Raw genomic sequence first — 14,357 nt, 5'->3', positions numbered from 1 at the left:
ACAAAAGCAGAGCTAAGATAATACTTTGAAACAACTGGGGAGAGTGACGTATGGACCGGGTATTAGAGGGCATCAGGAATCTTTATTAAGTGTTTTAGTGCAATAATGGTTTATGGGTATGTAAGAGATGTCCTTCCTTTCTGAAGAGAGGATGAAATACTCAAGAGTAAACTGGCAATGATGTCAATAATTTACATTAAAATGATTAGCAAAAGACTGGGGCGCTTGGCTGGCTACATCAGAGGAGCATATGTCTCTTGATCTTGGGGTCACGAGTTTGAGCTCAACATTTGGTGCAGAGATTATGCAAATAAATGAACTTAAAAATATATAAAAAATAAAATGATTACAAAAGAATATATGTATATATAATGTGATAAAATGTTAAGTCTTGATTCCTGGTGGTGAGTACTGGTATGCACTGTTCACCGTGTCATCCTTTCTACTTTTCTGTGTATTTGAAATCTTTTCCATAATAAAAAAATAAAAGTATAGCCAAGCAAAACATAATTCCCTTTTGTAAAAAGGAGCCAGAACTGCCTGTACTTAGAAGGAGATCCAGAGACTGATATACAGAGTTATGGGTGAAAACAAAGAGGAAATGGCATGGGTTAGTGCTTTCATTTTATAATTCTGAATTAATTTTTTGGTTTTCAAAAGCATGTAGTACTTGTGTCATTTCAAAAGCCCTGCAATGGGGCCTTACTTTAAACTAAAATAACTTTATACTAAATTCCTTAAAAAGAATAAACCAGACAAATTTTATCAAAGAATATTTAGGAGATTAAGTATCTATTATGTCTGCAGGATCCCTCCTTCAAAATAAAAAGCCAAAAAATTACCGCCAAATAAAAGTTTAATGAAATTATCCAACTGCCAATCCCTCCTCCTTTGGCTTCGATCACACCTTATCCTCTTGCTCGCCTCTGACCTCTCTGGCTGTTCCTCCTCAGTTCACCCAGGATACTCCATTTTGCTCCCTATTGTCAGTATCTGTTAAGGTCCTCTCTCTCTCTCTCTCTCTCTCTCTCTCTCTCTCAGATTTCTGTTATTAACACTCTATTCTCAGTGCTGGGGTGATCCTATGTAAGTCCACTGCATCAAGTACTCCACAGTCTTTATTTCCAAATCAGCCCTCCTCTTTATAGCTCTAAAGAAGTACTGCCCAACAAAACACAATGTGAGCCATAGACGTGACACATTAAAATGCCACATTAAAAAAAAGTAAAAAAACCCACAAATGAAATGAGTTTAATATATTTAATACATATCAAAAATATCACCATTTTAACATGTAATCAAGGCAGAAATTACTAATAAGGTATTTTCCATTCTTTATTTCATGTTAAGCCTTAGAAATCTAGTGTGCATTTTATATGCTAACAACATATTCAGATGAGCCACATTTCACATGCTCAATGGCAGGCGGCCACCATGCTGAACAGGTTGGCTCCAGACTGATATACACACATCCTCTCAGTTGTCCCACATGGACCCTACTAAGTCTTCCTCAGCCCCTACACCTAGTATGACATCAAATTCTACTGACTCAAGCTTTTAAGGTATGTCTCATCTATATACTTCTCTCCATCCCTCATTAGTACCCTGGTTCAAACCACCTTTATCTTTCAAATGGAAAACAAAACAATCTCCTAACTAGTCTCTACAGTTCTGCCAACAGAACCTTATTTATTTTAAGGCCAGCATGGGTAAAAGAATACAGACTTTACCGGGGAAAGGGAAGGAGTACAAGACCGGGGTTGCCAAGACAGAAATGTAATCTAATCTCTCCAATAACTCTTGAAAAGGTTTTCTAGGACCAAGAGGTATACATGGCATACGTTCTATTTCAGAGGAGGAAATTTTAACCCCTATGGGGCAAGCATGATAAAATGGCTTTGCCAGAGAGGGAATACCCAGGCTGCTTGGCGGTCTGGCTTCAAGGTATCAACTCTTCACAGAGTATCTCAAAACACCTGATGATACCCTACACCTGGGAACGTGGAGGCTGCTGGGACTCCGGCAAGGCTCCCACTCCCAGGCTCCCCCATCCCAGGCCGTCCTGGCTCCATGGCAAGCTGAGCTTCACTGTCCCCCTAACGGCTAGAAGGAGAGAGAAGCCAGCTCACTGTCTACATAACTTATGAGAATCCAGGACGATTCCTGGACAATTTTGCTCCCTGCAAAAAAAGTACCATGGTCCAAGCTATCCCATACATTTCAATCAGTATTTTATCCCAGCCCCAGGCACTCAATATAGTTACAAAATGCAAATCTGGTGGTACCATGATGCCAATATGCTAAATTACCAAGAAGTTCAAAGTCCACGAGACTATCACAGACACCTACCTGGCCTGCTTTATCTGCTCCTTCCCTACAAATAACCTATGCCCAAACATCCCAAACTGCTGGACTTCCTCAAAGCACCCAAGGTCTTCATCCCTGCACACCTTCCTCCACGCCAGTCTGTCTTAAACCTTACTTCGCCTGGCTTCGTTCTTGCCTTTATAAACAGTACAGCTTTCGGACACCACACCTCTCACTGAACTCATATTCTCGCACTCAAAGCTCATCTCCCTTCATAATTTTGATGCCCTTCACCCATGATCCAAGAGTGCCCTGTGTACACCTTTAGGCGTGTCACCACTGAATTACATCTGTGGCTTGTCAATCTCCCCCCACTCGTGTGTGGGCTCCTCGAAGGCACACAAGCTGTCTCTCCTGCCTGGAACACAACGAGTCCTCAACAAAAATTTAAATGAATGAAGAATAAAAGTTTGTGTTAAACATAATTAACATACCAGATTTTGTTAGGTTATTAGACTCCGTTTCCTCTAACTGAACATCTGAAAATGAAGCATCCGAAGGTACTTTCTTCTGTTCATCCTTTAAACTCTGTGCAATTTGCTGTGTAATGAAATCAGGAAGAAAATTAAAGTGTGGTTTTTGGCTGTATTTAGCAATATGAACACATTCTCTCCATAAAGTTAAAAAAAAAAAAAACCCCATCTACTTAATAAATGAATGGACTAATAAGAGAACTAAGGCAAAACAACCCATGGAAATGAAAAAGTTACATTAGTGTAGCGTGTCCCTGTTCCCATAAACACACACACGTGTCCCTGTTCCCATAAACACACACACGGCTTCTGTGAACCACTCACCTCAGAACCACTCCCGGGTATTCGCTCAGGGGTCAAACACACAGGCTCACAGAGGAAGCTACTTTCAACTTTACGTTTAGAAACAAAGTTTAAGATTGGGTACTTCCTGAATGCCAGAAATGCTTTATCAAGTAACCGGCCAATTCAAACAACTCATCTTCTCTTTATGTGTGAATGGCTATCTATAGTAAGCTATTTTTCAAACAGATTATTAAAAATCAGCTTATGGACTGACACTATTCAACCATTCTTCACTGCCTAAACAATAACATCAAACACACACAGGTCACAAACTAGTAAATTAGTAATGAAGACTTCACTAGTTTACATTTACACCTTTATAATGGTGGAAATACACAGAAAGGGAGACCTAACAGACACCTAGCTACTGCCAAAGGATTGGCCAGAGAACTATTTGGGAGACCGACTCCAGCCCAGTCCTCTTACTCTGAATGCAGAAACCAGAAAGTACAGCTAATCCCTAAATGGCACACAGATGTCACAGCAAGATCACCTGATACTCCTGCCCCTCACCAAAACAACAACAACAACAACAACAAAGTAGGCAATACTTACCATAAGTCGTGTCCTTAAACCAAAAGGTCTACACATCAGGATACTGGCCATGTGACGACTAACTAAACATACTAAATGCGTCACTAAATTACACGGGGACGGGGGCTTTAGTAAACTTCATCACCGAACGGTCTATTAGATAGAGTATGAGAGACGTTCTGTCTGCAATATAAAACTACTATAAAGAAGACAAGGAAAGAACACAATACCCCAGATTGGGCTGAGAAACAGACCTGGTCTTTGTTATACACTTGGTGGTCTTCAAAGCCACGGTAACTTCTGTAAACGGACTGTCTATTGGTTCCCTGGAATTATTAGCAGTATTTAAACACCAAAAGAATTTCTACTATGAGCCTGCAGAATAAGAAAAGCTGGGTAATAAACTAACAGCCCCAATACTACCTGCCCTACCTATCATGTATCTGATCCCTGCATGGTTGATTTTACATATTATATTAAAAAGAAAAGTACTATGCAAACAATTAACATAACTACCCAAAATATAAATTTAAATAGAAGTCAGGAGAAGGGATGAAAGTTGAGGAGAATATCTGTAAAATAGGTGAGGACATTAAACCAAATGGCCTGGTATATTTCAAGCCTATTAGCTTTAAAACAAACATACTTCTTACTACACATTTATCAGCGTAGGTACTAAAATAAGTTAAGTGAACACGCTGGTGAGGATGTGCAGCAACAGGAATGGGTTAGTATACAGACATATATTTCTTTCCTCTGTCAGCTGAGAGGATCCAAAACCAGAAACCCTCCATAGCTCTGAGCACACCCAGCACCTAGACTTTGTTTTCTAATACCATTCTCCAATGAAAGAAGCCAAGACACCTTGGAGAAATGGCTGACTCTAGGGCTATGACAGGAAATAGACCAGATGCGCCTGGGGCATCTTAAGGAGGCAAGAGACGAGGGAGTGTTCAAAAAACATACAAATCAACCTATAAGCCAGGGATATGTCAAAGGGACTCAGGAACCAACTGAAAGATCTCCCAATGGTCAAAGCTGGAACTATTTGAGCAATAAATAAAATAGCAGTGGCCTATAACCCAAAGTATAAAATAAATATCCATGAGCCCAAACTGATATCAATAAATGATTAAATGACTACATACATGCTTAGAAGGAAAAAGATCTCCCTTGTAGAAAAATTCTAAATAATTTATATAAATACTCTGCATCTCAAGGAAGCAGCATAGCACGGGGGAAAAAAGCAACTTTCCAGTGAAGAAACCAGACAGTGCTAGCTCAGCTAGGTGATCAAGGTCAGTAACAACTTGATAAGTCATCTACCCTAAATATGATGTGCTAAAAAAGGTACTTTGGGTTTTCCTCCCCAAAACACGTAACACCAGCTCATCATGAGAAAAACATCAAATTCCAATGAGATGGGGTGGAAATCCTATAAAACTTAACCAATTCTTCTCAAAAATGTTAAATTAAAGTCATCAAAAACAAGGAAAGTCTGAGAAACTGTCACCGGCAAGAAGAGCCTAAAATAACATGAAAAACAAATGCAAGATATTATCATAAATGGGATAATGGGATCCTGGAATCAAAAAAGACATTACACAAAAACTAAGGAAATGCAAATAAACTATGGCCTTTAATTAATACCACTGTATCGTTACTGGCTCATTAACTGTAGCAAATGTACCATATTAACATAAGATGTTAATTAACAGAGACAACTGGATGTGGGGTACATGGGAACTACCTTCTCAATTTTTCTGTATATCTAAAAACTGTTGTAAAAAGTAAAATCTATTAAACAAGGAAAGAAAATCAGGATATGTGACATCCCAGAAAAGCAGTCTAAACATAAACAAAATAATATCTGAGCCACACTGATAACAAGAGAGATTACTCAGGAACTAAAAGCATGGGGATGAATATAGTATACACTTAGGAAGAAATGGACTTTAAACAGTTTTTCACAGACTAATAAATATAAGTCAGCACTCCTGCTGTAAGCCAATAATAATTAAGGAAAGACAGTTTACAAATATTGCAAAAATTAGACTACATTTTTAAAAATACATCAGAAACATGTAATGACTTAGCAAAATTATTTCAGAGGAACATTTTCAAATTTACTGGCATCAAAATTTCCTTTGGGACTTTTCAAATAAAATAATCAGGCTGCTACTGATAACTGTTCAGGGGTACCTGGTGGCTCAATCGATTGCCTAACTCTTGATTTCAGCTCAGGTCATGATCTCACAGTTTGTGGGATGGAGCCCCACATCAGACTCTGCACTGGCAGGACAGAGCCTGCTTGGGATTCTCTTTTTCTTCTTTCTCTCTGCTCCTCCCCCACTCATACATGCTCTCTCTGTAACATTTATAATAAAAAAATAAAATACACTTTTATTTTAAATATTTTAGATATTCAAACAAACTAGGTCATGTAATTTGTTCTAATAAGTTAAAAAGCAGTCATATTCTAGGGCTCCTAGGTGGCTCAGTTAGTTAAGTGTCTGACTTTGGCTCAAGTCCTGACCTCACAGTTGGTGAGTTCGAGCCCCACATGGGGCTCTCTGCTGTCAGCATGGAGCCCACTTTGGATCCTCTGTCCCCGCCTCTCTCTGCCCCTCCCACTCTCACACACACACACTCTCTCAAAAATAAAAATAAACATTAAAAAAATAGTCACCTTCTTATATGTAAAGGAAACTGAAATGACAATCCCCTTCATATTAAATTTTAATACAGAAAAGCAGAAACATCAAAACTCACCTTTATTAAGAAGCCAATGTCTTATTTTTAAATAAGAAATAATCCAAACTCATAGAAACTAAGAATAGACTGGTGGTCGGGGGGCAGGGGGAGGGCAGGCGGAGAAAGGTGGGCAAAGAGCACAAACTTCCAGTATAAGATAAATAAGTCCTGGGGATCTAATACACAGTAATGGTAACTATAGTTAACAACACTGTATTGTATATTTGAAAGTTGCTAAGAGAATAGATTTTTTAAGGTCTCATTATGTACACATGCACAAAAATGTAACTATGTGAAATGATGGATGTTAACTAATTTACTGTGATAAAGATTTCACAACGTATACATACATTAAACCACGTTGTACACACTAAACTTCTACAATGTTATACATCAATTGTATCTCAATAAATCTGGGAAGAAACTAAACTTAAAAAAAAAAAACATACCATTTTGGGGGCACCTGAGTAGTTCAGTAGGTTAGGCATCCAACTCTTGACTTTAGCTTGGGTCATGATCTCACAGTCTGTGAGTTCAAGTCCCATGTCAGGCTCTGTGCAACAGTGCAAAACCTGCTTGGGATTCTCTCTGCACGTCCCCTCCTCATACTCTCTATCTCAAAATAAATAAATAAACTTTAAAAAAAATTTTTTTTAAATTTAACTGATCAGTTATATATTTCACTCATTGCTTATTAAATGAATCAAAGAATTTTAAAAACAGTCAAATATTGTTTTTAAATATTTCAAGGGATATGAAATAATAGCCACTGTCTATTATATGACTGGTAGGTCAAGTGCTTTCTACCCATTATCTCTCCTCTCACAACAAACCTAAACCTCCACAGTCAGTATCTTTAAACCTACTTTACAAATAATAACAGGTAACAGACACTGATCAACACAGCTAGAATTTGAACCTAGATCTGTCTGACTCTACAGTTCCCCTAGGCCATGCAAATGGCAACCTTACACAAGCAAAATCAGAGTCTAAAGAGATTAACTCTTAGTTTAAAATCTTCAGATCTATAGTTAGACTCAAAAGCCTAGGCTGGAAAGTAATCTGATTGTGTATCTTGTTAGGATATAATCTAAGAACCAAAAGAAGCACAAAAAACCTTGAATTTAATAAGTTTCTTGTTAGTTATGGTATTAGTGGTATAATTCTAAAACAATTATTGAGTACGTTGTAACTTGGAGCAAATGAGTAGATACATGGAAGGTATTGGAAGCCAGTTTCTTTTGAGAGAGAAGGGAGAAACAAATATGGAACGGGGAAAAATGAAGAACCCTACAGAACTGGATTTGAAACAGAGGTTTCAGTACAAACTCATGACATTTAAAATTATATTTTTTCTACCTTTAGGCTATTAAAGGGGTTAGAAGTAATGACATCTACTGCTAGCAATGAAAACACCTAGCACTCAGATCTTGATTTCTAAATATGACTCTCCTCCTGTTAAGAAAACCAAAACTTCTTGGAGAAACAGGTGACTCTAGGTCTAGGGCAAGAAATGTAAACGGTAAGTACCTGGGTCATCTTGTATAAGAAAGCAGAGAAATCTAGTTTGATCAAGATAAAAAGAAAGACTCAAATTACTGGAATCACATATAAAGAGGGAACAGTAATACTGACCTTACGTAAATAAAAAATGTAAATGTAACAACAATGAACAACTGTATAACAAATTAGATAACTTACATGAAATGGAAAAACTCCTAGAAAAATACAAACTACTAAAACTGATTCAAGAAGAAACAGACAATATGAGTAAACCCATAACAAGTGAAAAGACTGAATAAAAAATTACCCACTAAGAAAAGTCAAGCCCAGATTGCTTCACCACTGAATTCCACCAAACATCTAAATTAATACCAAAATTCTTCACCAACTCTTCAAAAAATAAAAGAGGAAATACTTTCCAACTCAACTGTCAAAGCCAGTATTACTCTGATATCGAAACCAGACAAAGATATCAAGAAAAGAGAGAACTACTCACCAGTATCTCTTATAAATATGGATACAAAAATCTTTACCAAAATACTAGCAAACTGAATCCAGAAACATATAAAAGGAATTACACACCAAAACAAATGGAATTTATCTCAGAAATGCAAGGTTGGTTTAACTTCAAAAATTGATAAATGTAATATATCAACAGAATAAAATCACTACATCATCCTAATACATGCAGAAAAAGCATCTGACAAAAACCAACACCATTTCATGATAAAAACACTCAAGAAACAGAAGAGATAGGAACTGCCTCAAGGTGCCTGCATGACTCTGATTTTAGCTCAGGACATGATCCCAGGGTCATGGGAATGAGCCCCCTGTAGAGCTCCACACTGAGCGTAGGGCCTACTTAGAATGCTGTCTCTCTCCTTCTGGCCCTCCCCAGCTCGCACTTTCTCTCTCTTAAAAAAAAAAAAAAAAAAAAAGGGAACTTCCTCAACCTGATAAAGGGCATGTATGAATAATCTACAGCTAACATCATGCTAAATGGTCAAAGACTGGATGCTTTCCCCTGAATATCAGGAATAAGACCAGGATATTTGGTCTCACCATTCCTTTTTTTTTTTAATCTTTACTTATTTTGAGAGAGAGAACATGAGCAGGGGAGGGGCACCAAGAGAGAGAGCATCCTAAGCAGGCTCTGTGCTGACAGTGCAGAGCCGGACACAGGGCTCAATCCCACAAACCATGAGCCAAAATAAAGAGTTAGATACTTAACTGACTGAGCCAGGAGGTGCCCCACTGTCTCACCATTTCTATTCAACACTGTTGGAGGTTCTAGCTAGGGCAATTAGGCAAGAGAGACACATAAAAGGCATTAAGTTTGGGAAAAAAAGAAGTAAAACTATTTGCAGACGACATGATCTTAGGTACATAAATACATATATATTTACACATACATATAGAAAATCCTAAGGAATTCACTAAAAAAAACTATTAGAATAAACTAGTCCAACAAGGTTACAGGATCCAAGATCAATACATAGAAACAAAATATATTTCTATACACATGCAATGAAAATTCAAAAAATGGAATTAAGAAAATAGGTCCAGCGAGGCGCCTGGGTGGTTCCGTTGGTTACGCAACTCTGGATTTTGCCTCTGGTCATGGTCTTATAAGTTGAGCCCCATGTTGAGCTCTGCGCTGATAGCATGAAGCCTGCTTGGGGTCCTCTCGTTCCCTCCCTCCCTCTCTCTCTCTCTGCCCCTCCCCCACTTGGATACACATGTTCTCTCTCTCAAAAAAAAGAAAATAAACATTAAAAAAAAAAAAAGAAAAGAAAATAGTTCCAAAGAGCCTCAGTGGCTCAGTTGGTTAAGCATCTGAGTCTTGATTGCGGCTCATGTCCTGATACCAGGGTCATGGGATGTCCACTCAGTGTGGAGCCTGCTTAAGATTCTCCCTCTCCGTCTCTCTCTGCCTCTCCCTCACTTTCTCTCTCTCAAAAAAAAAGGAAGAAAGAAAGAAAATAGTTCCATTTACATTAGCATCAAAAAGAATAAAATACTTAGGAATAAATTTAACAAGTGTAAAAGTTATCCTCTGAAAACTATATCATTGAAAGGAATTTTAAAAGATCTAAATAATTTCAAAGTGTTCATGAATTAGGAAACTTAACACTGTTAATACGGCAATGGTCCCCAAATTAATCAAGATACAGGGGCCCGCCTAACCAAATCCCAGCTGATTTCTCTGTAGAAACTGACAAGTTGATTCTAAAATTCATATGGTCATGGCAGGGACCAAAAACAGTCCAATCTTTAAAAGCAAGAAGATAAGAGAATTAACATTTCCCGAATTCAAAATTTATTATAAAACAATAATCAAATCAGTATGATACACAAAAAATAGACATAAAGTTCAATGGAATAAAACTGAAGTTCAGAAATAAAACCAAAAAAAAAAAATCAATGAGCAACTAACTTGAATAAGGGGGCCGAGACCATCCGATGGGAGAGAATAGCCTTCCAGCACTGATGGTGGGACAACTGGACAGAATGCTCAGACAACAAATGATGCACAGACAACATGCAAATCAAAACCACAACAAAATACCACTTCATATCCACTAAGATGGCTGAAATCAAAAAGTCAAATACTGACAGGAGTTGGCAAGTGGGTGGAGAAATCAGAACCCTCATGCACTGCTGGTGGGAACGTAAACTGGTGCAGCCGCTTTGGAAAACAATCGGCAGTTCTTCAAACGATTAAACACAGAATTACTATACTACTCAGCAACGTACATGAGAGAAATGAAACCCATGTCCACACAAACATATGTGGATGAATGTTTGTAGCAGTGTTATGTGTAACACCCACCAGATAGAAGAACCCCACATGCCCGTCAGTGGAAGAATGGATCAACAAAACATGACCTACCCAGACGATGGAAAATTATCCAGCCATAAAAAGGCATGAAGTACTAATACATAACATGGACAAACTGTGAAAACACACTAAGTGCAAGACATCATAAAAGACCATGTATTATATAACTCTATTCATATGAAATATCTAGAACAGAGAAACCTATAGACAGAAATTAGTGTTTGCCTCAGGCTGGGGTAGGAGGGTGATAGATAAAGCGTACACAGTTTCTTTCTGAGATGATAAAAATGGTCTAAAATTGACTATGGTGTCACAGGTACCTTTCCATGAATATATTAAAAACCACTAAATTAAAAACTCAAAATGGGTGAATTATAGAGTTTATAATTCAATAAAACTATTTAAGAAAAAAGTCCTCAAAGATTATGGGGACATGTCAAAAGGACAAAGAAGCTATATAAAGGGGCTTCCACTACTCAGATTTCGGACATTTCTGAGCTTCAAAAAAAATAATGACAATAGATTATATGACTTCCACTAGGGTATAAGGGACAGGGGTAGGAAAAAGGGAAGGAGAAAGAGAAATTAATTCTTTACAGCAGATTGCCAACTAATAAGTGTAGAAGAAATGGACGATATGAAAACTGCCATTTTGCTACACCCAGTGTAATAAGTGGTTCAACCACAGATCATTAATGGTTGCAATAACCACTGGGTAATAAGATGCTAGGGAACTCACATAGTCTCTAAGTATCACTTCATCGTTACTCACTAATTACAAAGGGGGTAATCCACTTTTATAATGAAGAAAGTCAGCAACTACATTAACCAATTATGGAACATCCTGTCATCGTGTGCCTTTGATGTGATAAAGGAGGACACAATATCAACTATGTAGTTGCAAAAAAGAAGAGAAGAGAAAGTGTAACCTGAATCTAAATATGAGGAAAACAATCAGACAAATCCAGAATATGGCACATTCTACAATAAAATTGACCTGGTCTCTTCAAAAAAGTCAATGTCATAAAAACAAAACAAAGAAAACAAAACAAAAAAAAAGCAAGTGGGGCAAGACAGTAACTTTGACTGGATCCCACTTTCTAAATTTTTTTAACTTGTTAGTAAAGACATTTGAAGGATAATTCGGAATTTCTGGAAATATACTACTGCATATAAATAATATTTTGAATTAATGTTAATTTATATGTATATATGTAAAAATGGTATGTGATTATGTGAAGAATGTTTTTCTTTAACTTTTTTTAATGTTTATTTATCTCAAGAGAGAGCACATGTTTGCATGCTCATCGAGTAGGGGAGAGGCAGAGAGAAAGGGAGGGAGAGAATCCCAAGCAGGCTGTCAGCATGACCTTGACCCGGGCTTGATCTCACAAACTGTAAGAGCATGACCTGAGCCGAAATCAACAATCGGGTGCTTACACGATTGAGCCATGCAGCACTCCAAAAACATTTTTATCTTAAGAAAGAACGGAAGTGTTCAGAAGTGAAGAATCATGATACCTGTAATTTACATTCAAATGGTTCAGCAACAAAATATCCACACAAAGAACTAAAGTAAATGGGACAAAACACCAACAACTAGTAAATTTGGAAAAATTCTAGATTCAACTGAATATTCAATGATATTAAAGCACTATAATACGGTTTTTAAGAAGGTGTGATAATTGTATCACAGTTGTGTTACAACTAAAAGCGCCCTTGCCAAAAAAAAAACAAGTGTGACTACATCAAACTAAAAAGCTTCACACAACACAAGAAACCACAACAAAGTGAAAACATGACTTACAGAATGGGAAAAAATATCTGCAAACCATATATCTGATAAGGAGTTAATATCGAAAATATATATAGAACTCCTAAAACTCAACAGCAAAAAACCCCAAATAAATAAATAAATAAAAAGGGACAAGGGAACTAAATCAACATTTTTCCAAAGAGGATATACGAATGGCCAACAAGTAAATGAAAAGATGCTCAATATCAATAATCATCAGGGAAATGCAAACTAAAACCACAATGAGAGAATATCCCACACCTGTTAGAATGATTATCATCAAAAGGACAAGAGAAAAATGCTTCTGGGGATGTGGAGAAAAGGGAGCCCCTATGATCTGTTCATAGGATTGTAAATTGATGCAGCCATTATGGAAAACAGTATGGAGGGTCTTCAAAAATTAAGAACAGAACTACTATATGATCCAGCAATTCCACTTCTGGATATTTATCCAAAGGAAATGAAAACTAACTCAAAAGGGTATCTGCACTCCCCTGTTCACTACAGCATGACACGTAATAGCTAAGACATGGAACCTAAGTACCCCCAGTGGATAAATGGATAAGGCAGTTATGGTACATATATACAGGGGAGTATTATTCAGCCATTAAAGGAAAAAAAAAAACAAGGAAATCTTACCATTTACAACAACATGGATAGACCCTGAAAACATTATGCTAAGTGAAATAACAAAGAAAGACAAATATTGTATGATCTCACTTTTATGTGAAATCTAAAAAAAAAAAAAAAACCCAAAAAGATACAAACTTTGAACTATAAGATAACTAAGCACTAGGAATGTAATGTACGACATGACTACACAACTGCAGTTAACAACACAGTATTGTTATCTATCTATATGATAGATAAGAAAGTTGTTGAGAGGTAGATCCTGAGAGGTCTCAACACAAAGAGAAATTTGGTGGGTTTTTTTTAACATTTATTTATTTTGAGAGAGCGTGTGCACATGAGCAAGGGAGGGGCAGAGGGAGAGAGAGAATCTCAAGCAGGCTCCATGCTGTCAGTGCAGAGACTGATGCAGGGCTCAATCTCACAAACTATTAGATCACCACCCTAGCTGAAATCAAGAGTTGGACACTTAACTGACTGAGCCACTGAAAAGCCCCTACAAAAATTTCTTTTTATTCTATCCATATGAGATGATGAATGTTAACTACACCTACTGTGGTAATCATCTTATAATGTATGTAAATCAAATCATCACACTATATGCCTTAGGCTTATACACTGATATATGCTAATTATTTTTTAATGGAACTGGAAAAAAAGACTCCACTGCAAACAATAAAACATGCCCTTACCTTTTAAAGTTGCCTACTAAAGTATTTACTGAAGAACTGTTGGAGTTTGCTGAAAAATAACTAATGGTGAGCAGGGGGAGTAATGGAGGTCGTTGTGAAATAAGACAGGCCATGTGGAAGCTAGGATAATAATATGTAAGAGTTTATTATATTATTCTACTTTTTGCTCAGATTTGAAACTTACATCCAGAAAGTTCTAGATTCTGAGCTGCCTGGGTGGCTCAATCAGTTGAACATCTGGACTCTTGATTCAGCTCAAGTCATGATCTCACAGTAGTGGTGTCCAGCCAGGCTGGGAGAAGTCTGCTTGGGTCTCTCTCTCTCCCTCTACCACTCATGCTCGCTCTCTCTCAAAAAAGAAAAATAATAATAAAGGTTCTAGATTCTAATTCTGTTTTAGCACTAATACCCTCTGCATTATT

At 37.3% G+C, this 14,357-nt stretch overlaps 1 protein-coding gene across 2 annotated transcripts in view; it reads right to left on the bottom strand.

Annotated features, from left to right (window-relative positions):
- The window catches only part of COG3 (component of oligomeric golgi complex 3), a 63,734-nt gene that overhangs the window by 24,476 nt on the left and 24,901 nt on the right, over positions 1-14,357 (bottom strand). For both annotated transcript variants that reach the window (XM_029936718.1, XM_029936717.1), the window contains exon 14: positions 2,802-2,907. In XM_029936718.1, coding sequence (XP_029792578.1) covers positions 2,802-2,907 — 106 coding nt within the window. The remainder of the gene's footprint in view (positions 1-2,801; positions 2,908-14,357) is intronic.

The sequence above is a fragment of the Suricata suricatta genome, chromosome 4, assembly GCF_006229205.1.
Source record: "Suricata suricatta isolate VVHF042 chromosome 4, meerkat_22Aug2017_6uvM2_HiC, whole genome shotgun sequence".
Lineage (NCBI taxonomy): Eukaryota > Metazoa > Chordata > Mammalia > Carnivora > Herpestidae > Suricata > Suricata suricatta.
This window is presented reverse-complemented; position numbering and strand designations above follow the sequence as displayed.